Genomic DNA, 25950 nt, shown 5'->3' with positions numbered 1-25950 from the left:
GGAGCTACTCTATAAAATAGAGAGACTTCCTCTTCCAGGCATCCCTAAGGCCGTCTGGAGAACATCAAGAAGCCAAAGCCACAATAATTTAATGTTGAGCAGGTGGGAAAAATAGTTAAAGATACTGTCTTCCCATAGGTAAACATGACAATTGAAATGTCAACAATCCAGCAGCAAGTATGATATCACGACTGGTAGCTACGTTTTTATAAAGTCCAATATATCAATGCAAAATTTAAATGTTTTAGTTTTTTTTAAGAACATGCTGTTTGTACCTGGTTTAGGCTGTTGTAGGGTAGCCATCTTGAAACAATCATTGGATAAATCTGTTATTCTGATATGACAGACAACATGAAAGTAGTGTAATTTACAGGATAATCGTCCCTGCACAGCATGCCACAGTGATGAAGACAGTAGTAGGCTATACACAACATCTGCTGTTAACACTTCCTATTCCTTGATTTCAGCTTTGCTCAGTTGGTTACTGATCTCATCAAAGTAGTTATCGGCGAAGCGAAGCATTTGGTTGACGGCGCTGAGCAGCAGGATGTCGCACTTCATGTCCAACTCCAGCTCTTCACTGTAGTTCTTCACGGGAACAACACAGGACAGTGGCACGCCGAGCCGAGTGCTGAGCTCCTGCATCTGGATCACAGAAGGATTCACATGAGCTGAGTAGATAACTAGTTTCTCAAGACCAAGTTGCTCACTCTGAGGTTTCTCCTGTTTTTTTCCTGTTAGGGGTTTTTCCTCAGTCAATGGGTCTAAGGGCAGAAGATGTTATGATGCATGTGTAAAGCCCTTTGAGACAAACTTGTAAAAATGGGCTATAAACCATACAGGAGTCATAGAGTCTCTACTCAATATTTACTAATGACTTTCCTCTGGTGCTGGAAAAAGCAAAAGTGTCCATGTTTTCTGATAACACAACATTATATGCACATGCGCCTACAGTAAGAGAAATCAGTGAAATCTTAAATAAAGAATTGATTGCAGTACTAAGATGGGTAACTAGCAACAAATTAGTTTTAAATATACAAAAAACAAAAAGCATTATTTTTGGCACAAATGTACATCAAGGTCTAATGTAAATGAGATGCATGTCACCTGGACAAAAGTCACGGAGAGGCTGACAGTGTCACTCCTTGTCTTTTTAAGGAAAATTAGATTGTCAAAATACCCCATCTGTTTATATAATCAACTAACATTAAGCTCTGACACACATCAAACCAGACATGCCACAAGAGGTTGTTACCAACTGCCTAAAGCTAAAAAAGAGGCTATGCAAAGTACAGTGTTGTATCGAGCAATGTCATGGAATGCACTGCCAGAACACATTACCAAAGAAAAAACAAAACTAGGCTTTAAGAGGCTATTGAAATGTCACCTAACAGCCCAGAGGTAGAAAGGGCACATGTTAGAGACACACGAAGAGGGCATAAGCGTACACATATAAATACATACACATACATACTCACAGATGTTGATGATTAAGATTGGTGTTACTGTTCTATTCTATTTTTTTCTTCAAGTTGATGAATTAGATTATTATTTCTGTTTCATTTTATTCTTACGTGATTTCACTTTATTGTTATTATATCTCTGATTATTGCTGCAATGGTTGTTATTATCATTAATGTAAGCTTTTTTCTATTATTATTATTTGTATTTTTATTTTAACTTTTCTTCACATTTTATGTGATTTTACGGTGGACCCCAGGAAGATTAGTGGCTGCTGTGCAGCTGCTAATGGGGATCCAATTAAAATAAACAAACAAATAAACAAATAGAGGTGACAAATGGCACAACTGTTTGACATTCTGTATACAGTAACATCAGCCCTTAAAGTTTCTCATGGGACACAGTGATGAGAAGGATTCTCCAAAAAACTGTCCATCAACAAGACTTTATGAAGTTGACAGCAGTCATGTAGTTCACTGTAGCCTATATCTTGACAGAGGAAGCGAGCCGAATGATACAACAACTAACAAGGGAAATTATCTAAAACAGCTCTATGTTGTAAAATATATGAATATATTAATAATTCGGAGAATTGAGAAAAACTAATCTTCTGAATTTTTCTCTGTGTAAGATTGTAAAATCCTCACCAGTTCCTTGATGTAGCCGCTCTTATACACATTCTTCACATTTGCAGACACCAGAGGGCAGGCTTCATCTACTTTAGTGACCAGGACCAGCTGAGGGATGCCTGCAGACACCAGAGCAGAGTAGGAGAAAAAGAATATTTTTGAGCATATTCTTCTGTGCTAACTTGAATATTATTGTTATTTGGAGACGTATGCTTTTTAGTCCACTTCACTTAACTTTGGGCAGGATCAAGAAACAAGACTTAAAACCACAACATTCTGGTAATGAAATGTGATTCACTTTCACTGACCCATTAAGTTGATCTTTCTGCGGATAGCTCCCAGCTTTTCCTCCAGCTTCTTCGGCATGATGGAGATCTTAGTGGCGTCAATGACATAAGTCACACAGTGGATCTTCTCCTTGAGTCCTGGAGACTTACAATAGCCCTGAACCTCAGAGTGCAGAGGAGCAGAGGGATTGAACTGTGTCACACAGACAGTAGACAAAGACAGGAGCAGTTTTAGTAAACAGCCAAACCAATGGTTCAGACATTGAATAACCTGCTCAGAGTCTTAGGAAGTTGTACCTGGTAACGGTCTGGCAGATGACCTTTCAGGATGCTGCTGATGTCATCTATATCCAGCCCTGCCCCTGTGCTTTCCTCCAATCCCATGGTATCACACAAGATGATCGGCAGAGGTTTTCCATCTCGTCCAGCTTTCAAAGAGTAGCTGCGAAACTGTTGGCCACAAAATATTCAACTTGAAATCAGTCACCACCACCACACAGAAAACCATCATCAGGAGCAGAAACTGACCTGTGTGGTGAGGCTGGTGGCAGAGCAGCCAGCGATGGCCTGGCTGGTGACGTGGCCTCTGAATACAGAGTTGACAGAATTGAAGAAGCTGGACTTTCCAGCTCCGACTGGTCCAATGAGCAAAACTCGAGTCTGGGACACAGAGCTGACGATGGGTTTGTAGGTCTTAATACTCTCCATCAGCTCCGATCTCCTCCTGGAGAGACAAGAACAGACAGGGAACATTTTCATCTAGTGTGAAGCCTCTTATTTGTTCTGGCCTGGTGTGTACAGATGTTTTTGGGCATAGCCAGCAACTGTAAACATCTTACTAATGTACCTGTTCTCTTGTTCTTGTTATCTATAGGTCATTTTGCCATTATTTTACCTATCTGGCCCACTTCAGATCAAATTGTGCCTTATGCGGCCCCTGAACTATAACGAGTGGCTGACTTAGTCCATCTTAGTGCAAATTGCTGTTATATCATACATAGAACCACCACATGTGCTGACATGTACAACACATTCATAATTTACATTCAAATGATTAACACTTTCAATTAAACTGTCAGTGCTGTACTGAGCTTTCTGATCATCATTTTTGTCATATTGTATTTATCATACATTGTACCATACTGTATGTTAGCATGTTAATAGCATTAGGACAGTAGCTCTGCTCATCTCACTTAGATTCCCAGATCATATTCCTCCACGGCACCTCGAGTTCTGTGGTTTCTGTTGAGGAGAAAAAACAAGTTTTATAAAACAACGTTCTTATGGAATTCACTAGAAACAAATTCATGGAGAACTGTGCAAGCTGTAAACATAGGACTCTTCTCTGTCATCCAGCCTACATCACGTGAAGATACTGTACAAAAATAATAGGCATCCAGGCTGAGAAAAGGAGGAAGGATATCTCCGTCTTTTTTCGAAAGGAAAACTATTGAAAAACAGTCAAAATACGTCTCCATGCATGTCAGTCCATATTGTGTTTGATCTAGTTTGCATAGTTTAAAACTGCATGTGGGGCAAAACAGTATTCAACTTGTGTACTATACAGATTTGCTTGAACAAAAAATTAATATTTGATCATTTATAGTGAGCTTACCTTCCACTTGATAGACTTCACACTCAGTCAGTGTGAGGTCATTGCCATGCATTTCTGCAGCATTGAAGATGTAATGTTGTCCTGGGTTGCTGTACACCGCTGCTTGATTGTTATTGGCAAGAACCAATGCATTTCCAAAATATGGACCAGAGTTAGCATTCATATTCACTGCATTAGCAGGGTTGATGACTGGATATTTGAGGAGCCTTTCTCCACTGAAGGTGAAAAGAAAGGCCCGGTCATCACGCACCCACTGACCAGACTGACTGAAAGGTTGTTTGGTGTATCCTCCAAACACATAACCTGAGGTGTTAAAGCCCACAGACACTGTGGGACCTTGGTTGTCACATCGTTGGTGGAAGGCTGCACCAGTGAAACCATGGACGCTGGCCTTGTACAGCAGCTGTAGTTTGACTCCTCCCAGCTGGGAGCAGATAGTTCTCTGCTGGCGCTCGGTTAACTTTGAGTTCATCCTAGATGGTTGTCCTCAGGTTCTTGAGAGTCGAGCGCTTTTAAAATTCACTTTTTGCTGTGTAGATCAAACAAATCATATCAAATATGAACTGATTAGTCAAAGGTCAAGGTCACTGTGACCTCACAAAACACATCCCAAACCATAATTCTTAAATTAGTACAATTATTATGTCAATGTCAATACAAATGTCAATAGGATTAAATAATGAAGAGATGACATTTTTACATCTAAATATTCAAAGGTCAGCTTCACTGTGACATCATAATGTTCTGCAAAAACACTTGAGACCAATTTTCTCAGGGAAGTGTGAATATTTCCTGCACCTTGGCAGGTTTGGCAGCAGCACACCGCCACAAGACAGTTATTTTACTAGACTTAATTTCAATTACTATGCAGCCTCTGTACATGTTTTGCAAAGTGAACTGGACTGATCATTGTTGATGCACATCAGAACTAGTTAAAAGTTTGGACACAAGGAAACGCGTGATCAAAAATGCCCAAATGCCCAAATAGTGTATTTAAAGTCATCCACTGTGTTTTTTCATGAATTAAAACTGACATTTCAGTGGTAAATTATGAAATTGCTCAATAGCAGCCCCACCCCACCCTCTCAGAGAAAAGGATGCTCCTATGGGCTGGCTGGGTGGTGGGAGCGACCTGATGAGACGGGTGGTGTGATGTCACCCCACCCAGCCGGCAAGTGGATCCCCACCTCGGGAAACATCAAAGTAAAAATGTCCAAACAATCATCATTCAGATAACGACTTTGTAGTATGAAAAACTTTCTGCTTCAAGAAAACATCAAATCTTATAAAGTGCTCCAATTAAATCATACTCAATTTTTCAGTTCACCACCTACAACTATCAGTTAATTTGGTTGTTCCCACTTGCAACTGCAGCAGTATATAAAGTTTAAAATATTTCTTCAGTTTTTACCTCTTCAGTTTCGGCCAGTTGTGGAGAAAGAAGCTGAATCACTTCGTAGGTTGATGGAGCTGATCAGTGCTGTCAGTGGATGCTGCAGAGACGCAGCTACGTTCAGTCTATATGACCACTACAGGGATGTTGTTTCCTTCAAAATAAGTGAGTCAGCATCAAGTCTGAAGGAGTGACATTCATAATGATGAAAAGGAGTTTTAATATGATGAAAATAATCAGCCGGAGTTAGTGGAGCTTGGTAAAAAAAATAAAAGAAAATAAAAAAAAAAAAGAAAAGAGAAAAAAAATCCCTTTTTTGTTGATATATTAGTATAAAATCATTGATTAAAATGACTGATTTCACCCTTTTATTTATCTTAATCCAGGTTCATAGCTGTGCCTGTCCTTTATACCTTTCCTTTTCAAATACTAACAGCACTAATGAGACTATATCCTAGGGTCAACTCTTTGAGGACAGTGTCTTTTAGTTTATTTTTTAAGGAAAAGGTTAACGCATTAATCTAACAAGCTTGCGTATAGTGACTCAATTTGGGGGAAACATTTTTTTAAGTACAGTACTTCTCTTTCTACAATTCATGATACTCTTGTGGCCCCACGCTTTGTTCTCTTTATTTCTATATAAATTCAATTTGTGTATTTAATGGACTTCATCTACAGTAGTTGCTTGATTTTTAAATGTTTTCTTTATTTCAACTCCTCAAGCATATAAAAGGCTTAGCATTTTATTTTGAAGGATTACTGGAAGTTAGAGATACATTTCAGTTGCCTTGATGATGTAGCTCTTCACTTTCGTTTTCCTGACAGCTAGATATCAGAGGAAAACACAAGTTTGTTAGTCACACTTTTGTGCATGTACGACCAGTTAAACTCTTTAAATGAACTCACACTAAGTGGAATGCCTCTCCAGGATTTGTATGTTATATTCTCTGTAACACAAACACATTTAAAAGTTTTAACTTTCCATGAGTTATCCATGGTGACACAATGTGCACCGAACAATACAGTACATATGATGTAAACTGAACCACTAAACCATACAAACAAATCAAATGCTGTAGTGAAAAACACCTATCAGTAAACTCTGTTACTGAATGAATGAGTATAGTCATATAACAGAAGTAACATGTATAATCTGTAACGAAAAATAGAAAAGCAAACAGAAAAGTACATACTGTAAACATGCGGGATTGAGAGATGATCCAACTATTGCCAGGAGGTCTGGGTGTTGTATACCCAGTTCTGCACCTCTGAGTATTTTGAGGATTAAATGTTGAGCACTTTTCAGGCCTCAGGAGTGCAGAGAGAAGGTGAGAGCATTCGTCAGTGTCTGTGTTGAAAAAGAGCAAGCATGTAGCCTACTGGCACAGACCTGGTACAACTCATTGCCAATAATCCTTTGTTTGTATTTGTCCAGTATTTTATCAGTCTACAGACTTTTGAATTGGGGTCACATTTTCTACACTTCAGAAAGATCTCCTACTTACAGTGGCCATGAGAGGACAAAACACTTGCAACTTAAGAAAACACATGCTATAAGACTAGTCCGTCAATTTTTGTGTTCTCTGAACCACTTCCCTTGAGTTGTGAGTTTTTGCAGTGCAAGCATTGTCAGATAAGATGTTTCTGAATTTGTTGCATGTTTGTGTCGTTGCATGTGTTTCCCTAAGCTGCAGTGTGTTGAGCTCTCAGAGCCACTGTACCTACTGGCAAATGGATGGATCATGGTGAGGGACATATTTATAATGTACACCCAGATGACGGTATCAGCTGTAACATTTCCTAATCTTTGATTTCAGCTTTGCTCAGTTGGTCACTGATCTCATCAAAGTAGTTATCGGCGAAGCGAAGCATTTGGTTGACGGCGCCGAGCAGCAGGATGTCACAGCTCATGTCCAACTCCAGCTCTTCACTGTAGTTCTTCACGGGAACAACACAGGACAGTGGCACGCCGAGCCGAGTGCTGACCTCCTGCAACTGGATCGCAGAAAGATTCACAGATTCTGGTAAATAGATAACTAGTTTCTCAAGTCAAGACCAATGAAATCTGTAACAACTTTTTTTTTTGCATAGGGCATTTTCAAAAGGGGAATTTCTTTGTTTTGATTATGGCTTCCCAGTACAAGTCAATTAAAACATTTAATCAAAGGTCATGTGATAAACATTCAATGCACTGATCTATCATCTTACTCATTTACAACACTGTCTGCTGAAGTAAAACTGCAGACTAGAACCTATACTAAGGAAAATAATCTAAAACAGCTTTTTGTTTTTTACTATGTATAAAATATAATTATTTGGAGAGTAAAACTAATACCTGAGAATTGAGAAAAACAAATTTGCTAATTTTTTCTGTGTAAGATTGTAAAATTCTCACCAGTTCCTTGATGTAGCCGCTCTTATACATATTCTTCACATCTGCAGACACCAGAGGGCAGGCTTCATCTACTTTAGTGACCAGGACCAGCTGAGGGATGCCTGCAGACACCAGAGCAGAGGGAACATTCAATTTTTAATCAACTTCACTTAAAACCACAGCATTTGGTCATTGTAATGAAATGTCTCATTTTTCACTGACCCATTAAGTTGATCTTTCGGCGGATAGCTCCCAGCTTTTCCTCCAGCTTCTTTGGCATGATGGAGATCTTAGTGGTGTCAATGACATAAGTCACACAGTGGATCTTCTCCTTGAGTCCTGGAGACTCACGGTAGCCCTGAACCTCAGAGTGCAGAGGAGCAGAGGGATTGAACTGTGCCACACAGAAGAAAACAACAAAAAGACAGGAGCAGTTTTAGTAAACATCCAAAACAATGACTCAGACATTTAATAACCTGCTCAGTGTCACAGGAAGTTGTACCTGGTAACGGTCTGGCAGATGACCTTTCAGGATGCTGCTGATGTCATCTGTATCCAGCCCCGCCCCTGTGCTTTCCTCCAATCCCATGGTATCACACAAGATGATAGGAAGAGGTTTTCCATCTCGTCCAGCTTTCAAAGAGTAGCTGCGAAACTGTTGGCCACAAAATATTCATCTTGAAGTCAGTCACCACCAGCACACAGAAAATCCTCCTCAGGAGCAGAAACTGACCTGTGTGGTGAGGCTGGTGGCAGAGCAGCCAGCGATGGCCTGGCTGGTGACGTGAAAATTCAGTTTCAAACTCAAACGGCCATGCAACGTAGCCTAATAACTAAAGGTTATTTTTTGGTTTCAGTCAAATCAGATCACAGCCAACTGTGGAAGATAAACACAATTAGAGAATACGGATGGAGTTGAAAGGTACGAGGCAATTTCACCAGTTCATCATCACTCTTTGAGTTTGAGTTTTCCTAGAGTAAATCCCTGGAGCAGTGGAGCTACTCTATAAATTATAGCTGCTGCGCAGCGATGGGTCGGGTCCGGGCTACTTTTGGGAAAATTTAGGCAATTCTGAGCAACAAACAGGTGAATAGTAAGACAGGACAGTTGACCTTATAATGTCCAATTTGCATCAATTGAGGATTGAACCCACAACCTCAGGAACCAAAGACCATTGTCTATCGCACTGAGCTATTTGACAAGTGGCAGTTCAACAGTGGCTTCACAAATTGAGTAAGCCATTCACTGTCGTGTAGGCAGATTTGAAACCACAGTAAAAAGAAAGATCAGTTTTTGAGGTAAAATAATGATATGTATTTGTGAAACATCTACTGTAACTCTAAGATGTTAGGAGCCTTCGCACATGGTCCAGTCCAAGCTATTTGGATTTTTAAATTTAGAGGCTTGCTGTGATGCCACCATTAGGACAATTGTCTTGTGTTTCGTGTTGAGGACATCTGACATTTTGATCTGTCATCATCATCACCCTTGCTGGGTCTCGAACTCACAACCTCTGACACCAAGAACCAGCTCCTAGCTCGCTGAGCTAATTGGCTGGTAGTGAAACCTGCTGTGTAGCTTCATTTATCGACTCAGGGAGTCAATGCCCGGGCAGCTGTTGTCAAGGCAGATTTCGGAAATGGTCAAAATGTCAGAAATTCTGTTATCTAAACAAAAATCTGATAATACATGGGATCTGGCATGGGGTTGGACATTTCTGTAAGGTTTGGTGAGTTTTCACCCATGGGAAGTATGATTTCCTTGGAAGTAGAAAGAAGAAGATGACACTGGACATTTGTGCAAAATTTAGTGAGCTTTCGCCCATGGTCCGGTCCAAGCTATTTGTTTTTTTAAATTTAGAGGCTTGCTGTGATGTCACCATGAGGACATCTGGCATTTTGATGTGTCATTATCATCATCACTCTTGCTGGGTCTTGAACCCACACGCCCTCGCACCTCAAACCAGCGCTTAACTCAGTGAGCTAATTATCTGGAAGTGAGACGTGGTGTGTGTCTTCTCAAATAGACTCAGGGAGTCAGTGTCCGGGCAGCAGTTGTGAACGCAGATTTCAAAAATGGTCAAAAAGTCAGAAATTCTGTTATCTAAACAAAAATCTGTTAATACATAAATTGCATCTAGACAGCAAAACAGCTTGAAGACATCTGACATTTTGATCTGTCATCATCATCATCACCACCCTTGCTGGGTCTCAAACTCACAATCTCTGACACAAAGAACTAGCTCCTAACTCGCTGAGCTAATTGGCTGGTAGTGAGACCTGCTGTGTAGCTTCATTTATCCACTCAGGTGAGTCAGTGCCCGGGCAGCTGTTGTGATGAAATGGTCAAAATGTCAGAAATTCAGTTATCTGAACAAAAATCTGATAATACATAAATTGCATCTTGACAGCATGGAAATGTTGGTGATTTGTTTTTAATGATACGTGTTTTGCTTCATAAGAGAAAATATGATGTTTGAAAATTCCAGTCTCACATTGACTGCAGTTGTTCCCATGAGAGCAGAATTCAAAATGTTCTCAAAAATTCAGTTTTTGAGATAAAATTCTGATATTTGCTAAACTTCATCAACCATAAGTCCAGAATATTCTCATTTTTTTTTCAGGAAGTTTGAAAATGTATTTAGCAAGAATTTGATGGTATATGTTTACAGTACTGTTTACAGTCAAACATTTTCATGCACTGTAGGCTAAATGTTTGCTTAATCAAAAATCCGAGAAACAAGTTTTGTGGAGGACAGTCTGAAGATGCTCTGTAGCAAGTTTGGTGACAATTGAGCAAAAATTGTGGGAGGAGATACATTTCAAAAGTTTTACAGTTATTGAAAAAACCAGAGTGATGGACTTCATAATTTGTAATGAGTTTAAGTGGACAAAAGTTTCAGCAGTATTGAGGCTACATTGTGGTGAAGTTTCAAAACTTTAGCATCTACCGTTGGTTTGGTAGGAATTTTTAAAGTTTTTAAATTTAAACGCTTGGCACATGTCCTTGGAGTTGAGTGAATCTGGCATGGGGACGGATGTTTCTGTGAAGTTTGATGAGTTTTCACTCATGGGAAGTATGACTTCCTTGGAAGAAGAAGAAGAGGAAGAAGAAGAAGAAGAAAGAATTCCTAGGAATACAATAGGTTCCCGGCAGCTGCGCTGCCCGGACCCTAAAGAAGAAGAATTCCTAGGAATACAATAGTGTCCACCCTAAATAGAGAGACTTCCTCTTCCAGGCATCCCTAAGGCCGTCTGGAGAACATCAAGAAGCCAAAGCCACAATAATTTAATGTTGAGCAGGTGGGGAAAATAGTTAAAGATACTGTCTTCCCATACATGACAATTGAAATGTCAACAATCCAGCAGCAAATAAAGCATGACATCACCACTGGTACATTTTTATAAAGTCCAATATATCAATGCAAATGTTTAGTTTTTTTTTAAAGAACATGCTGTTTGTAGCCTACCTGGTTTAGGCTGCAAATACAAAACATGCTAACAGTAGCTAATGTAGTTATTTAGTGTTGTTATAGCTAGGGTAGCCATCTTGAAACAATCATTGGATAAATCTGTTATTCTGATATGACAGACATATAACATGAAAGTAGTGTAGTTTACAGGATAATCTTCCTTGCACAGCATACCACAGTGATGATGAAGTCAAGATACAGTAGGCTATAGGCTACACAACATCTGCTGTTAACACTTCCTATTCCTTGATTTCAGCTTTGCTCAGTAGGTCGCTGATCTCATCAAAGTAGTTCTCGGCAAAGCGAAGCATTTGGTTGACGGCGCTGAGCAGCAGGATGTCGCAGTTCATGTCCAACTCCAGCTCTTCACTGTAGTTCTTCACGGGAACAACACAGGACAGTGGCATGCCGAGCCGAGTGCTGACCTCCTGCATCTGGATCACAGAAAGATACACATGAGGAGTAACTAGTTTCTCAAGACCAATGAAATCTGTCACAACTTTTTTTGTGTGGGTCTTTTTCAAAAGATTAAGGTGTTGAAAAACTGAATTGTTTTGTTTTGATTAGGGCTTCCCAGTACAAGTCGATTAAAACATTTAATCAAAGGTCACGTGATAAACATTCAATGCACTGATTTGACAATCTGTCATCCTACTCAAGGCAAATCTGTCTGCTGAAGTAAAACTGCAGACTAGAACCGATACTAAGGACAATAATCTAGAACAGCCTTTTGTTTTTACTGTGTAAAAAATATAAATATTTGGAGACTAAAACTAATACCTGAGAATTGAGAAAAACTAATCTGCTGAATTTTTCTCTGTGTAAGATTGTAAAATCCTCACCAGTTCCTTGATGTAGCCGCTCTTATACACATTTTTCACATCTGCAGACACCAGAGGGCAGGCTTCATCTACTTTAGTGACCAGGACCAGCTGAGGGATGCCTGCAGACACCAGAGCAGAGGGAACATTTGAAAAAGCATATTTTTGAGTGTCTGCACTTAACTTATATATAACTTATATATATGTATATCCACTTCACTTAAAACCACAACATTCTGGTTATTGTAAAGAAATGTGTCTAATTTTTCACTGACCCATTAAGTTGACCTTTCTGCGGATAGCTCCCAGCTTTTCCTCCAGCTTCTTCGGCATGATGGAGATCTTAGAGGCGTCAATGACATAAGTCACACAGTGGATCTTCTCCTTGAGTCCTGGAGACTCACGGTAGCCCTGAACCTCAGAGTGCAGAGGAGCAGAGGGATTGAACTGTGCAGACAGACAAAGACAGGAGCAGTTTTAGTAAACAGCTAAACCAATGGTTCAGACATTGAATAACCTGCTCAGTGTCACAGGAAGTTGTACCTGGTAACGGTCTGGCAGATGACCTTTCAGGATGCTGCTGATGTCATCTATATCCAGCCCTGCCCCTGTGCTTTCCTCCAATCCCATGGTATCACACAAGATGATCGGCAGAGGTTTTCCATCTCGTCCAGCTTTCAAAGAGTAGCTGCGAAACTGTTGGCCACAAAATATTCAACTTGAAATCAGTCACCACCACCACACAGAAAATCCTCATCAGGAGCAGAAACCGACCTGTGTGGTGAGGCTGGTGGCAGAGCAGCCAGCGATGGCCTGGCTGGTGACGTGGCCTCTGAATACAGAGTTGACAGAATTGAAGAAGCTGGACTTTCCAGCTCCGACTGGTCCAATGAGCAAAACTCGAGTCTGGGACACAGAGCTGACGATGGGTTTGTAGGTCTTAATACTCTCCATCAGCTCCGACCTCCTCCTGGAGAGACAAGAACAGACAGGGAACATTTTCATCTAGTGTGAAGCCTCTTATTTGTTCTGGCCTGGTGTGTACAGATGTTTTTGGGCATAGCCAGCAACTGTAAACATCTTACTAATGTACCTGTTCTCTTGTTCTTGTTATCTATAGGTCATTTTGCCATTATTTTACCTATCTGGCCCACTTCAGATCAAATTGTGCCTTATGCGGCCCCTGAACTATAACGAGTGGCTGACTTAGTCCATCTTAGTGCAAATTGCTGTTATATCATACATAGAACCACCACATGTGCTGACATGTACAACACATTCATAATTTACATTCAAATGATTAACACTTTCAATTAAACTGTCAGTGCTGTACTGAGCTTTCTGATCATCATTTTTGTCATATTGTATTTATCATACATTGTACCATACTGTATGTTAGCATGTTAATAGCATTAGGACAGTAGCTCTGCTCATCTCACTTAGATTCCCAGATCATATTCCTCCACGGCACCTCGAGTTCTGTGGTTTCTGTTGAGGAGAAAAAACAAGTTTTATAAAACAACGTTCTTATGGAATTCACTAGAAACAAATTCATGGAGAACTGTGCAAGCTGTAAACATAGGACTCTTCTCTGTCATCCAGCCTATATCACGTGAAGATACTGTACAAAAATAATAGGCATCCAGGCTGAGAAAAGGAGGAAGGATATCTCCGTCTTTTTTCGAAAGGAAAACTATTGAAAAACAGTCAAAATACGTCTCCATGCATGTCAGTCCATATTGTGTTTGATCTAGTTTGCATAGTTTAAAACTGCATGTGGGGCAAAACAGTATTCAACTTGTGTACTATACAGATTTGCTTGAACAAAAAATTAATATTTGATTATTTAGTGAGCTTACCTTCCACTTGATAGACTTCACACTCAGTCAGTGTGAGGTCATTGCCATGCATTTCTGCAGCATTGAAGATGTAATGTTGTCCTGGGTTGCTGTACACCGCTGCTTGATTGTTATTGGCAAGAACCAATGCATTTCCAAAATATGGACCAGAGTTAGCATTCATATTCACTGCATTAGCAGGGTTGATGACTGGATATTTGAGGAGCCTTTCTCCACTGAAGGTGAAAAGAAAGGCCCGGTCATCACGCACCCACTGACCAGACTGACTGAAAGGTTGTTTGGTGTATCCTCCAAACACATAACCTGAGGCGTTGAAGCCCACAGACACTGTGGGACCTTGGTTGTCACATCGTTGGTGGAAGGCTGCACCAGTGAAACCATGGACGCTGGCCTTGTACAGCAGCTGTAGTTTGACTCCTCCCAGCTGGGAGCAGATAGTTCTCTGCTGGCGCTCGGTTAACTTTGAGTTCATCCTAGATGGTTGTCCTCAGGTTCTTGAGAGTCGAGCGCTTTTAAAATTCACTTTTTGCTGTGTAGATCAAACAAATCAAATCAAATATGAACTGATTAGTCAAAAGTCAAGGTTACTGTGACCTCACAAAACACATCCCAAACCATAATTCTTAAATTAGTACAATTATTATGTCAATGTCAATACAAATGTCAATAGGATTAAATAATGAAGAGATGACATTTTTACATCTAAATATTCAAAGGTCAGCTTCACTGTGACATCATAATGTTCTGCAAAAACACTTGAGACCAATTTTCTCAGGAAAGTGTGAATATTTCCTGCACCTTGGCAGGTTTGGCAGCAGCACACCGCCACAAGCCAGTTATTTTACTAGACTTAATTTCAATTACTATGCAGCCTCTGTACATGTTTTGCAAAGTGAACTGGACTGATCATTGTTGATGCACATCAGAACTAGTTAAAAGTTTGGACATAAGGAAACGCGTGATCAAAAATGCCCAAATGCCCAAATAGTGTATTTAAAGTCATCCACTGTGTTTTTTCATGAATTAAAACTGACATTTCAGTGGTAAATTATGAAATTGCTCAATAGCAGCCCCACCCCACCCTCTCAGAGAAAAGGATGCTCCTATGGGCTGGCTGGGTGGTGGGAGCGACCTGATGAGACGGGTGGTGTGATGTCACCCCACCCAGCCGGCAAGTGGATCCCCACCTCGGGAAACATCAAAGTAAAAATGTCCAAACAATCATCATTCAGATAACGACTTTGTAGTATGAAAAACTTTCTGCTTCAAGAAAACATCAAATCTTATAAAGTGCTCCAATTAAATCATACTCAATTTTTCAGTTCACCACCTACAACTATCAGTTAATTTGGTTGCCCTCACTCGTAACTGCAGCAGTATATAAAGTTTAAAATATTTCTTCAGTTTTTACCTCTTCAGTTTCAGCCAGTTGTGGAGAAAGAAGCTGAATCACTTCGTAGGTTAATGGAGATGATCAGTGCTGTCAGTGGATGCTGCAGAGACGCAGCTACGTTCAGTCTATATGACCACTACAGGGATGTTGTTTCCTTCAAAATAAGTGAGTCAGCATCAAGTCTGAAGGAGTGACATTCATAATGATGAAAAGGAGTTTTAATATGATGAAAATAATCAGCCGGAGTTAGTGGAGCTTGGTAAAAAAAAGAAAATAAAATTTAAAAAAAAAAGAAAAGAGAAAAAAAATCCCTTTTTTGTTGATATATTAGTATAAAATCATTGATTAAAATGACTGATTTCACCCTTTTATTGATCTTAATCCAGGTTCATAGCTGTGCCTGTCCTTTATACCTTTCCTTTTCAAATACTAACAGCACTAATGAGACTATATCCTAGGGTCAACTCTTTGAGGACAGTGTCTTTTAGTTTATTTTTTAAGGAAAAGGTTAACGCATTAATCTAACAAGCTTGCGTATAGTGACTCAATTTGGGGGAAACATTTTTTTAAGTACAGTACTTCTCTTTCTACAATTCATGATACTCTTGTGGCCCCACGCTTTGTTCTCTTTATTTCTATATAAATTCAATTTGTGTATTTAATGGACTTCATCTACAGTAGTTGCTTGATTTTTAAATGTTTTCTTTATTTCAACTCCTCAAGCATATAAAAGGCTTAGCATTTTATTTTGAAGGATTACTGGAAGTTAGAGATACATTTCAGTTGCCTTGATGATGTAGCTCTTCACTTTCGTTTTCCTGACAGCTAGATATCAGAGGAAAACACAAGTTTGTTAGTCACACTTTTGTGCATGTACGACCAGTTAAACTCTTTAAATGAACTCACACTAAGTGGAATGCCTCTCCAGGATTTGTATGTTATATTCTCTGTAACACAAACACATTTAAAAGTTTTAACTTTCCATGAGTTATCCATGGTGACACAATGTGCACCGAACAATACAGTATATATGATGTAAACTGAACCACTAAACCATACAAACAAATCAAATGCTGTAGTGAAAAACACCTATCAGTAAACTCTGTTACTGAATGAATGAGTATAGTCATATAACAGAAGTAACATGTATAATCTGTAACGAAAAATAGAAAAGCAAACAGGAAAGTACATACTGTAAACATGCGGGATTGAGAGATGATCCAACTATTGCCAGGAGGTCTAGGTGTTGTATACCCAGGTCTGCACCTCTGAGTATTTTGAGGATTAAATGTTGAGCACCTTTCAGGCCTCAGGAGTGCAGAGAGAAGGTGAGAGCATTCGTCAGTGTCTGTGTTGAAAAAGAGCAAGCATGTAGCCTACTGGCACAGACCTGGTACAACTCATCGCCAATAATCCTTTGTTTGTATTTGTCCAGTATTTTATCAGTCTACAGACTTTTGAATTGGGGTCACATTTTCTACACTTCAGAAAGATCTCCTACTTACAGTGGCCATGAGAGGACAAAACACTTGCAACTTAAGAAAACACATGCTATAAGACTAGTCCGTCAATTTTTGTGTTCTCTGAACCACTTCCCTTGAGTTGTGAGTTTTTGCAGTGCAAGCATTGTCAGATAAGATGTTTCTGAATTTGTTGCATGTTTGTGTCGTTGCATGTGTTTCCCTAAGCTGCAGTGTGTTGAGCTCTCAGAGCCACTGTACCTACTGGCAAATGGATGGATCATGGTGAGGGACATATTTATAATGTACACCCAGATGACGGTATCAGCTGTAACATTTCCTAATCTTTGATTTCAGCTTTGCTCAGTTGGTCACTGATCTCATCAAAGTAGTTATCGGCGAAGCGAAGCATTTGGTTGACGGCGCCGAGCAGCAGGATGTCACAGCTCATGTCCAACTCCAGCTCTTCACTGTAGTTCTTCACGGGAACAACACAGGACAGTGGCACGCCGAGCCGAGCGCTGACCTCCTGCAACTGGATCACAGAAAGATTCACAGATTCTGGTAAATAGATAACTAGTTTCTCAAGACCAATGAAATCTGTAACAACTTTTTTTTTGCATAGAGCATTTTCAAAAGGGGAATTTCTTTGTTTTGATTATGGCTTCCCAGTACAAGTCAATTAAAACATTTAATCAAAGGTCATGTGATAAACATTCAATGCACTGATCTATCATCTTACTCATTTACAACACTGTCTGCTGAAGTAAAACTGCAGACTAGAACCGATACTAAGGAAAATAATCTAAAACAGCTTTTTGTTTTTTACTATGTATAAAATATAATTATTTGGAGAGTAAAACTAATACCTGAGAATTGAGAAAAACTAATTTGCTAAATTTTTCTCTGTGTAAGATTGTAAAATTCTCACCAGTTCCTTGATGTAGCCGCTCTTATACACATTCTTCACATCTGCAGACACCAGAGGGCAGGCTTCATCTACTTTAGTGACCAGGACCAGCTGAGGGATGCCTGCAGACACCAGAGCAGAGGGAACATTCAATTTTTAATCAACTTCACTTAAAACCACGTGCATTTGGTCATTGTAATGAAATGTCTCATTTTTCACTGACCCAATAAGTTGATCTTTCGGCGGATAGCTCCCAGCTTTTCCTCCAGCTTCTTCGGCATGATGGAGATCTTAGAGGCGTCAATGACATAAGTCACACAGTGGATCTTCTCCTTGAGTCCTGGAGACTCACGGTAGCCCTGAACCTCAGAGTGCAGAGGAGCAGAGGGATTGAACTGTGTCACACAGACAAAGACAGGATCAGTTTTAGTAAACAGCTAAACCAATGGTTCAGACATTCAATGTCCTGCTCAATGTCACAGGAAGTTGTACCTGGTAACGGTCTGGCAGATGACCTTTCAGGATGCTGCTGATGTCATCTATATCCAGCCCCACCCCTGTGCTTTCCTCCAATCCCATGGTATCACACAAGATGATTGGCAGTGGTTTTCCATCTCGTCCAGCTTTCACAGAGTAGCTGCGAAACTGTTGGCCAGAAAATATTCATCTTGAAGTCAGTCAGCACCACCACACAGAAAACCATCATCAGGAGCAGAAACTGACCTGTGTGGTGAGGCTGGTGGCAGAGCAGCCAGCGATGGCCTGGCTGGTGACGTGGCCTCTGAATACAGAGTTGACAGAATTGAAGAAGCTGGACTTTCCAGCTCCGACTGGTCCAATGAGCAAAACTCGAATCTGGGACACAGAGCTGACGATGGGTTTGTAGGTCTTAATACTCTCCATCAGCTCCGACCTCTTTCTGGAGAGACAAGAAGAGATAAAAGAAGAACTTTTTCATCTAGTGTGAAGTCTCTTATTTGTTCTGGCCTGGTGTGTACAGAGGTTTTTGGGCATAGCCAGTTGACCTCCATGTAGGTTAATTTATTTATTTGCCAAGAAGTCTTGTAGAACCAATGCATCTAATGGCTTGTAGAACTCAATAATTTGCACATCTTACTTTGATTCCCAGATTATATTTCTCCACGGCATCTCAAGTTCTGTGGTTTCTGTTGAGAAGGAAAAAACATTTATCGAACAATGATCTTTGACTATAAAGCTGTTCTTATCTTCTCTGTGGTGGTTGCTGCCAAACAAAAATGAATATTTGATCATTTATAGTGAACTTACCTTCCACTTGATAGACTTCACACTCAGTCAGCGTGAGGTCGTTGCCATGCATTTCTGCAGCATTGAAGTTGTAATGTTGTCCTGGGTTGCTGTGCACCACTGCTTGATTTCCATTGGCAAGAACCAATGCATTTCCAAAATGTGGACCACTGTTGACATTCATTTTCACTGCATTAGCAGCGTTGATGACTGGATATTTGAGGAGCCTTTCTCCACTGAAGGTGAAAAGAAAGGCCCGGTCATCCTGCACCCACAGACCAGACTGACTGAAAGGTTGTTTGGTGTATCCTCCAAACACATAACCAGAGGCGTTAAAGCCCACAGACACTGTGGGACCTTGTTTGTCACATCGTTGGTGGAAGGCTGCAGCAGTGAAACCATGGACGCTGGCCTTGTACAGCAGCTGTAGTTTGACTCTTCCCAGCTGGGAGCAGATAGATCTCTGATGGCTCCTGGTCAGCAACGAGTTCATGGTGGACAGGTGGTCTGCTGCTGTGTGTAGAAGATGATCAATTCATTTCTGATGTGTGCTCACTTTGGTTTCTAAATAGACATGAAAACACATGGAAGTTGCAGCTGTAAATCGTGGCTGATTTCAGAACACAAGAAATTAACAAAAAATAAAACCCAGCACTACTACAAACAACAACAACAACAACAACAAAGAATTGATCAGAAACAGAAAATTACTACAATTTGGCAAAAACTTTTTTTTCCCTAAGACAATTTAGTCCAAAATTTAAATCAGGGCGAACTAAACGCACACCTTTGGTCGCAAAAAGGAGAAAACGTTCAAAATGTCACTGGCTATAAGATTTAGTACAATTTCAGCTTAAAAGTTTATTCAATCAACTCTGTTACCTGTTCTCTGTCTGTGAGATCAAGGGGAGGTCGTTGGCTGCTTCCTTGTCTGACTAGGCGGTGGGCGAAACTGCACTCGATTTGGAAGAAATGAAACTGAAAGTCTGCAGTCTACAATGACGTTCCTTCAAAATAAAACCGGATGTATCTGCGCTTTCAAGAAAAAACAAAGCATGTTGATGAGCCCATGCTAGAGCTGTGCGATACTGCAAAATTTGGTATCGATCCAATACCAAGTAAATACAGGGCCAGTATTGCCGATTCCGATACCAATACCAATACTTTTTACTACTACCATCTACATGCATCATCTATATGCAAATTTGAATAAAAACTTCAATTTTCATGATTATTTAATTATTTTGTAAGTTTTCCTTTAATTAATCATGTCTATGATGATAATAAAACACAGGACAAAGTTGTCTTATTCTGTTAATCAGTCTGCTAAATTACTGTGATGACCAATTACACTGAAAAATAACATTAGCTGTAAAAATAAAACTCCAAACGTCACTCCTCTTCTGCTCTGCATGCCAGTGGAGAAAGAGTGGTAGCCTGGCCCTATGATTTGAGAATGTGAAGATCTCGTCTGTTCATGAGAAGTGACTGCTGTTAATTTCAACCAAATGTGGGACAAAAGGTTAAGCAGGGCTACAAGAAAATTGACACTTAAAGACAATTAGCTATTTATTTTTTTAGAATACAAAGGGAGGACCACTCATTATCAAAATGTTACACAACACCGATTTTATTCTGGATAACAGAGTTTTGTCTATCACAATTAAAAAAACAACAACGCTTTTTAGCCATGTTTTAAGGTAGGTCAATGTCTCTGTATGTCACTGACCCTGCACACTGTGGTGTATTATCCTGGAAAAACAGATCAGCATAATGCAGGATGTGGTCGACAGCACTAAGAAGTAGCACATCAGTTTTCACATCCAGGTTCAGCTCTGAGGAATAGTTCTTCACTGGGACGATGTAGGAAGTGGACATCCCCAACAGAGATCCAGCTTTATCCATCTGCAAACACACACACACAAACACTCTGTAACACTTTCTTTCATTGATCACTTATTTATGTTTGCTACATTATTCTGCTTATTGGTGAAATCAGAACCCGGTGTTTCTACTTCCTTTACATTTACATTTCACTTTTACTCTGAAGTCTGAATCGAACAATTAAAGAACATGAACACTTAGTTAATGAATGATATGATTTATTTCAACGTACCATCTCCTGAATTGCACAGCTCTTGTAAACCTGGGAGACGTCTTTGGCTGTTTCTGGACCAATCTTGTCAATGTGGGTCAACAGAGCCACCTGGTGAACACCTGACACACACACGCACACAGTACAGGTAAGGAAAGGATGCTTGAGCACACGGTCAGTTTAAGCAATTGAATAAAGTGCAGTTGCTGACGTTTCGCCGTGAAGTCTTCTTCAGAGCAAAACACACAGTACACTCTGGGGTCATTAAGAGTTTCCTGTCATTATCAGAAAAAACAGCATTTCATTGTTACACTGTTACACACACACACATTTTACTGCAATTCACTGCAAGAAGGAACGACTGAAAACTTTGTCATTTTTGACGGTGTGTTTGTCCTTTTCTCACCCAGATCACTGATGTGCTCCCGGAGCTGCTGGAAGGCGGTCCTGAGGCCTTTGGGGTAGGTCAGGATTTTAGAGGCATCCACCACAAAGGCCACACAATGGACTCTGTCTTTAAGGGTTGGCTTCTTCACGTAGCCCACTGTCTCTGATCTCACTGGCTGATCTGGGCTGAACTGGGGAAGGCAAGTGAAGAGATTCAATCATCAGTGATTTGACGACGAGAATAAACATACAGGAGCACGCCGAGATCACAACATAAAAACCCTAACCCTAACCCCTGCTGTACTGTACCTTGTGTCCCTCAGGCACGTGGCCTTTGATGATGGACAGGATGTCATAGAGGGTGAGTCCGGTCATCTCTTCGTCCCCCAGGCCCATGACATCACACAGCACGAGATTGGTGGGATCCTCCCCCTTCTGACCGCGGATGTTGAAGGACTGCAGCTGACGCAAACAAAAAGAGAGTTTACCTCATGGATGTCACTGAAAGCGCTGGAGCAATCTGCCTACTGATCAGAGGTTTGGACCAGTTGGCAAAACCTTGTGCTTGTTGTTGACACATCTTTACCTGAAAATACCTGAAAACCGTTTTTAAACTAGCGCAGTTGTTACAGCACATCAGTTAAGACAACTGGACAAATTAAATGTTTTGACACAGATCATGAGAAGCTTTAGAATCACATGTGGAAATCATCTGAATGTTAATCTTACTTTTATATGAGATGATGTTCTACAAGTAAACCTGAAAGTACTCTTAGTGTTTATTGGTGCTGCCACAGGTGCTGGTCGAGCCGACCGGCGTTTCTTTACTTTTGGTTTTGTGGCGAGTCATGAGAATAACGCCGCCGAATCGCCGTTTATGGTCGGAACTACGACGAATGTGAACCTCTTTGAACCTCTGACTTTAATTATTGATGAATGAAAACATGAGTCCGTCTTGCGCCGGTCAAAGAATTTCACGGTGTGCGCGGAGGCTCATAAATGTAGTGTGAAAACACTTTGCTTTTCCAAAACTCTGCATTGTCCCTTTAAGAAGTAGAGACACATCCTACAGGCTTTATACTCACCAATAAAATAATATAAAGGAATAAATAAAGGGATATCCTTGAAGCCTCTTTTCAATGTCACCTCATTTTCAGTGAAACAACAATTAATTTCAGCTTTTTAAAAAAAAAAAAAAGGATCAGTAGCTTTAGTGATATGATGTCTCTCAGTCATACAGTATGTGCATGCATGTAAATGCCTCTGCTCCACATGTACCTTCTTGGTGAAGCTGGTGGTGGAGGAGCCCACCATGGCTCTGTTAGTGACTCTCCCGGTGAACACCGACTGGACCGAACTGATGAAGCTGGACTTTCCAGACCCGACTGGACCCAGGAGGAGAACCCTGGCCTGGGTCACCCCCTCACAGCTGGGCTTGTAGGAGCTGACCGACTTCTTCAAGCTTGTCTTTTGCCTAGGTATGAATTTAAGATGTATGCTATTTATAGTGTATAAAACGTGTTTTCTTTTCTCATTAAAATGTGCACAGACATTAACATGACTGCTAGTTATTAAAATGTTACAGCTGTACTCACTCCTCTGTCCACTCCACATCTCTCCATTCAGATTCCAGCATGCGTTCAAACCCTGATGATAATTTACATTTAATGAAACAGTCAGCGTTTGCAACCTTTTTTTTTTTTACCAGTGAGGTTCATTATATTCAATATGACTATTGAAATGATAAATTGAATTTTTCTGATTCTGTGGACTTATGGCAAAATACAGTGATCAAATCCATTTCCAGACTACAGTGTATTTGGTGTGGAGCCGTGGAGCCGTTTACCTGTGAAAGTAAAAGGTTGTGCTGCTGTTTCATCTGTTGAGCTGACACTGGCACCTGTACCTGTGGCAGCACCAATGGATCGAAATTTTAAGCCGCTGATGAAGGAAACAAAGCACATAAATCAGAAGAAGAGAATAAATAAAACAAAGGAGCAGAAATTTAAAATGTACTAATTTTTAAATGTCCTAAAGATCTTGCACTGAGAAGATTATATATGTGTACAGTATATGAGAAAAATAAGCTTTCCATAGATAACTGAGACTCTAATCAAGCCAGCCATTATTTAAAAATTCATAAACAGGAGTGGATATCACAGTTTCACTCACGTTTTTTTCATTTTGTCCACATCTTTTTCTTTGTCCTGTGGTCCTGCAGCCGAAGAAAAGTTAAGAGCTGCTGAAGTTTAGTAATCAAACAAAACCTTCTCCACAGACTGTCCACACAAAACAGGTACAGTACTGTATCATGTAAATAAAGAAAACAATTTTGTAGCTCATAGGACTTACATAGCTTTAGAGAGTTTTAGAAATATACCATTTGTGGAGGTTCTGAATGACTTGCTCCTCTACAGTATGCATGGTGCTGAATGTAAACTGACTCACTGTACGTCAAAATGAAAGAGAGTGAAATAGGCTACAGCTGTGAAAAATGTGCAGTTACAGGTGGGAAAATACAGGGGTCATAGTTGCCTAATCCTCTGTCATTTCTGTTCTTTTTAGACACCGTAAATGGTTTTAAAACATAGGCTACTTTTGTTAAACTGGTTCATGGTTGCGTATCCTGTCAAACTGGATGAACGTGTTTTACCATGCATCCAAACAACGGAGAAGAACTATGACAGTGTACCGCCAGCTTTTTTGTGGCACATTTTCAGTGTCAGAGTTGCTCTTGGTCAGTATCTTGGAGTGAAATAGTTCAGTGACTTACTTGGGAATCCAAAACCACCGCTTGTTTCGTTTGTTGAGCTGGTTGAAGTTGTGGTGAGAACATTGGTGCCCACTGTTTTGCTGGTAACGGGTTGGGCCAAAGATGCAGGCAGTCCAAAAGAAAAGCTGTTGAAGAAAACCATCACATACATCACAGCAGGGCAGCGGATGAACAGAAATGAACTTGAATGTATTTGTGTATGTCCTTAACACACTTAAGGCAAATAGTTACAGTAGTAGGTGCCAACTTGCCCATAACATGTGAGCAGCTGAAATAGCCTACAACTAAAACATTTCACCCACATTATACATTCATAAACAGTACTGGATAGCTTCCCATCTTTTTTAAAGTCCCCCTGAGATGTAGAGTGCACACGAATGCATTTGCTTTATGACACGGAGTCTGACAAAAATGTGATTTTGAGTAGGCGAGAGAATGACTGTGGGTGAAATTATTCTTTTAACTGCTTCATCTCTAGATCACAAGTTAGTGTTATTTCGTCATGTTTAGATTTTCTGTCGACTGTCATGTGGGCTGAGATCAGGTGATCGATATAATTTTCGAGTTATTCATTTACCTCTACAAGACAGCTGTTATCTCGCCACAACGATCTTTGTTTATAGATTTACAGAAAAATAATTGCAAGTCCGGATAGGCTTCCGTAGCATGCTCTGCAGTAAATAAAAATTTAGAAAGACTTGAAAAAAAAACTGGTAGTAAACGCGATAGCAGAGAACTAATGTTAACAAAAGTCAACTAAAGACCATCCATCCCCTCGCAGGTGTGTCACCGTCAGGTTCCACCTGTTCAGTTTTTCAGCTTCATGAATTATGTCCATAAACTGCATAAAGATAATTAATTATGCTCATTTCCTCACCTCATATCGACTTTGCGCGTGTAGTAGTAGTGGACATGGCGAACAACAGCAATTGTGTACGAGATAGTAAAGTGGGGGAAATAAAACCCAGGCGATGTCCTTTCTGAGGAAGAGAAAGTGAAACTTTAATCAGGGTAGGGCTCTCCAAACAACAAACATAACACAGCAGAGTAGGCCTACTTTTACGTTGAAGTAGCTACTTTATTATTAGTTTGTCAAATGACTTTATAGAAGCTGCAATTTGTGAACCAACAGTGCCAAAAGTTTACCTTTGTTAAGCTTTAGTTTTTACCCCCACCTCCAATTCCTCTTTACACATTCAGCTTATTTTCAAAAGGGTGTGCATCATAATTCAACCAAGAAGATGTAAGCTAGGTGTATAGGAGTTACTCACCCAGCATTTCTGTGTTTTACCAGATGTCAGGTACACAGTCCATAAAGTGCTGTCAGGAATCATTTGTAAGGAGACGTTTATCTTTGCTATACAAAATTGTGGCAGTTTGGTGCTGCTGCTTGAAATTATTAATTGAAGACAGTACAGTGGCAGTGACAGAGTTTTGCAGGAAACATGCTAGAGGAAAAGACTGTAGCTGTTTAAATAAAATTGGGTGTTTTAACTAACAGTTATTTTTGTTATTGTTAAAACTGCAGATTCTTTTAAAATTATTATTATTGATTAATTAATGATTTTTATAATAAACAGCCTTGATTTAGGCTACCTGTAGCTAGATAAACAGTTTGTTTTTATTTTGTGTTACACTACTTTTTTTGATAGACAACCAATCAAAATGAAAAATACCAGAAAGGAAAGAATCCATCCATGAGTACTAGTGATGGATGTGTGCATTAAATCCAGTTTGTCATCCATCTAGATCTA

General features: G+C 40.0%; 4 protein-coding genes and 1 long non-coding RNA gene across 7 annotated transcripts; all 5 read right to left on the bottom strand.

Annotated features, from left to right (window-relative positions):
- Positions 1-416: 416 nt before the first annotated feature.
- LOC146988949 (interferon-induced protein 44-like) lies at positions 417-4486 on the bottom strand. Its single transcript, XM_085774761.1, has 7 exons — positions 3993-4486; positions 3571-3619; positions 2906-3101; positions 2675-2827; positions 2399-2570; positions 2109-2209; positions 417-645 (listed from the first exon to the last, which is right to left on the bottom strand). The coding sequence occupies exons 1-7, from the start codon at positions 4462-4464 to the stop codon at positions 451-453; spliced, it is 1338 nt and encodes a 445-aa protein (XP_085630887.1). The 5' UTR covers positions 4465-4486; the 3' UTR covers positions 417-450.
- Positions 4487-6788: 2302 nt separating this feature from the next.
- LOC146988948 (interferon-induced protein 44-like) lies at positions 6789-8540 on the bottom strand. The gene is made up of 5 exons (XM_085774759.1): positions 8493-8540; positions 8262-8414; positions 7982-8153; positions 7781-7881; positions 6789-7380 (listed from the first exon to the last, which is right to left on the bottom strand). Exons 2-5 carry the CDS (start codon positions 8346-8348, stop codon positions 7186-7188), a joined length of 555 nt encoding a protein of 184 aa, XP_085630885.1. The 5' UTR covers positions 8349-8414; positions 8493-8540; the 3' UTR covers positions 6789-7185.
- Positions 8541-11034: 2494 nt separating this feature from the next.
- Positions 11035-14406, bottom strand: LOC146988947 (interferon-induced protein 44-like). Its single transcript, XM_085774751.1, has 7 exons — positions 13913-14406; positions 13493-13541; positions 12828-13023; positions 12597-12749; positions 12329-12500; positions 12075-12175; positions 11035-11666 (listed from the first exon to the last, which is right to left on the bottom strand). The coding sequence occupies exons 1-7, from the start codon at positions 14382-14384 to the stop codon at positions 11472-11474; spliced, it is 1338 nt and encodes a 445-aa protein (XP_085630877.1). The 5' UTR covers positions 14385-14406; the 3' UTR covers positions 11035-11471.
- Positions 14407-15926: 1520 nt separating this feature from the next.
- LOC146988946 (interferon-induced protein 44-like) lies at positions 15927-19868 on the bottom strand. 3 transcript variants are annotated; one of them, XM_085774748.1, is made up of 8 exons: positions 19816-19868; positions 18963-19482; positions 18793-18841; positions 18399-18594; positions 18168-18320; positions 17899-18070; positions 17697-17797; positions 15927-17300 (listed from the first exon to the last, which is right to left on the bottom strand). In XM_085774748.1, exons 2-8 carry the CDS (start codon positions 19432-19434, stop codon positions 17106-17108), a joined length of 1338 nt encoding a protein of 445 aa, XP_085630874.1. In that variant the 5' UTR covers positions 19435-19482; positions 19816-19868; the 3' UTR covers positions 15927-17105. The 3 variants fall into 3 exon arrangements, with proteins under 3 accessions (XP_085630874.1, XP_085630876.1, XP_085630875.1); XM_085774750.1 differs by having other exon boundaries at positions 18963-19454; positions 19824-19868; XM_085774749.1 differs by having other exon boundaries at positions 18963-19451; positions 19824-19868.
- Positions 19869-23591: 3723 nt separating this feature from the next.
- LOC146988945 (uncharacterized) lies at positions 23592-25206 on the bottom strand. Its single transcript, XR_015035732.1, has 3 exons — positions 25074-25206; positions 24197-24321; positions 23592-23638 (listed from the first exon to the last, which is right to left on the bottom strand). It is a non-coding gene; the product is annotated as an uncharacterized LOC146988945 (long non-coding RNA).
- Between the last annotated feature and the right edge of the window lie 744 nt (positions 25207-25950).

The sequence above is a fragment of the Trachurus japonicus genome, chromosome 4 (genome assembly GCF_045865225.1).
Source record: "Trachurus japonicus isolate A0001 chromosome 4, Traja_1.0".
NCBI classification, from domain to species: domain Eukaryota; kingdom Metazoa; phylum Chordata; class Actinopteri; order Carangiformes; family Carangidae; genus Trachurus; species Trachurus japonicus.
Note: the sequence above shows the minus strand (reverse complement) of the source record. Positions and strands in the feature narration are given on the sequence as shown.

Coding starts and splice junctions, on each gene's coding strand:
- LOC146988948 (XM_085774759.1), bottom strand. CDS start 8,348: ATGGGATTGGAGGAAAGCACAGGGGCGGGGCTGGATACAGATGACATC. Junction 8,154..8,261: donor ATCTGCCAGACCGTTACCAG/GTACAACTTCCT, acceptor TGTGTGGCACAG/TTCAATCCCTCTGCTCCTCT. Junction 7,882..7,981: donor CCGAAAGATCAACTTAATGG/GTCAGTGAAAAA, acceptor TGGTGTCTGCAG/GCATCCCTCAGCTGGTCCTG.
- LOC146988947 (XM_085774751.1), bottom strand. CDS start 14,384: ATGAACTCAAAGTTAACCGAGCGCCAGCAGAGAACTATCTGCTCCCAG. Junction 13,024..13,492: donor AATATGATCTGGGAATCTAA/GTGAGATGAGCA, acceptor TTGTCTCTCCAG/GAGGAGGTCGGAGCTGATGG. Junction 11,667..12,074: donor GCGGCTACATCAAGGAACTG/GTGAGGATTTTA, acceptor TCTGTGATCCAG/ATGCAGGAGGTCAGCACTCG.
- LOC146988946 (XM_085774748.1), bottom strand. CDS start 19,434: ATGAACTCGTTGCTGACCAGGAGCCATCAGAGATCTATCTGCTCCCAG. Junction 18,595..18,792: donor AATATAATCTGGGAATCAAA/GTAAGATGTGCA, acceptor TTGTCTCTCCAG/AAAGAGGTCGGAGCTGATGG. Junction 17,798..17,898: donor CCGAAAGATCAACTTATTGG/GTCAGTGAAAAA, acceptor TGGTGTCTGCAG/GCATCCCTCAGCTGGTCCTG.
- LOC146988949 (XM_085774761.1), bottom strand. CDS start 4,464: ATGAACTCAAAGTTAACCGAGCGCCAGCAGAGAACTATCTGCTCCCAG. Junction 2,828..2,905: donor CCACCAGCCTCACCACACAG/GTCAGTTTCTGC, acceptor TGTGGCCAACAG/TTTCGCAGCTACTCTTTGAA. Junction 646..2,108: donor GCGGCTACATCAAGGAACTG/GTGAGGATTTTA, acceptor TCTGTGATCCAG/ATGCAGGAGCTCAGCACTCG.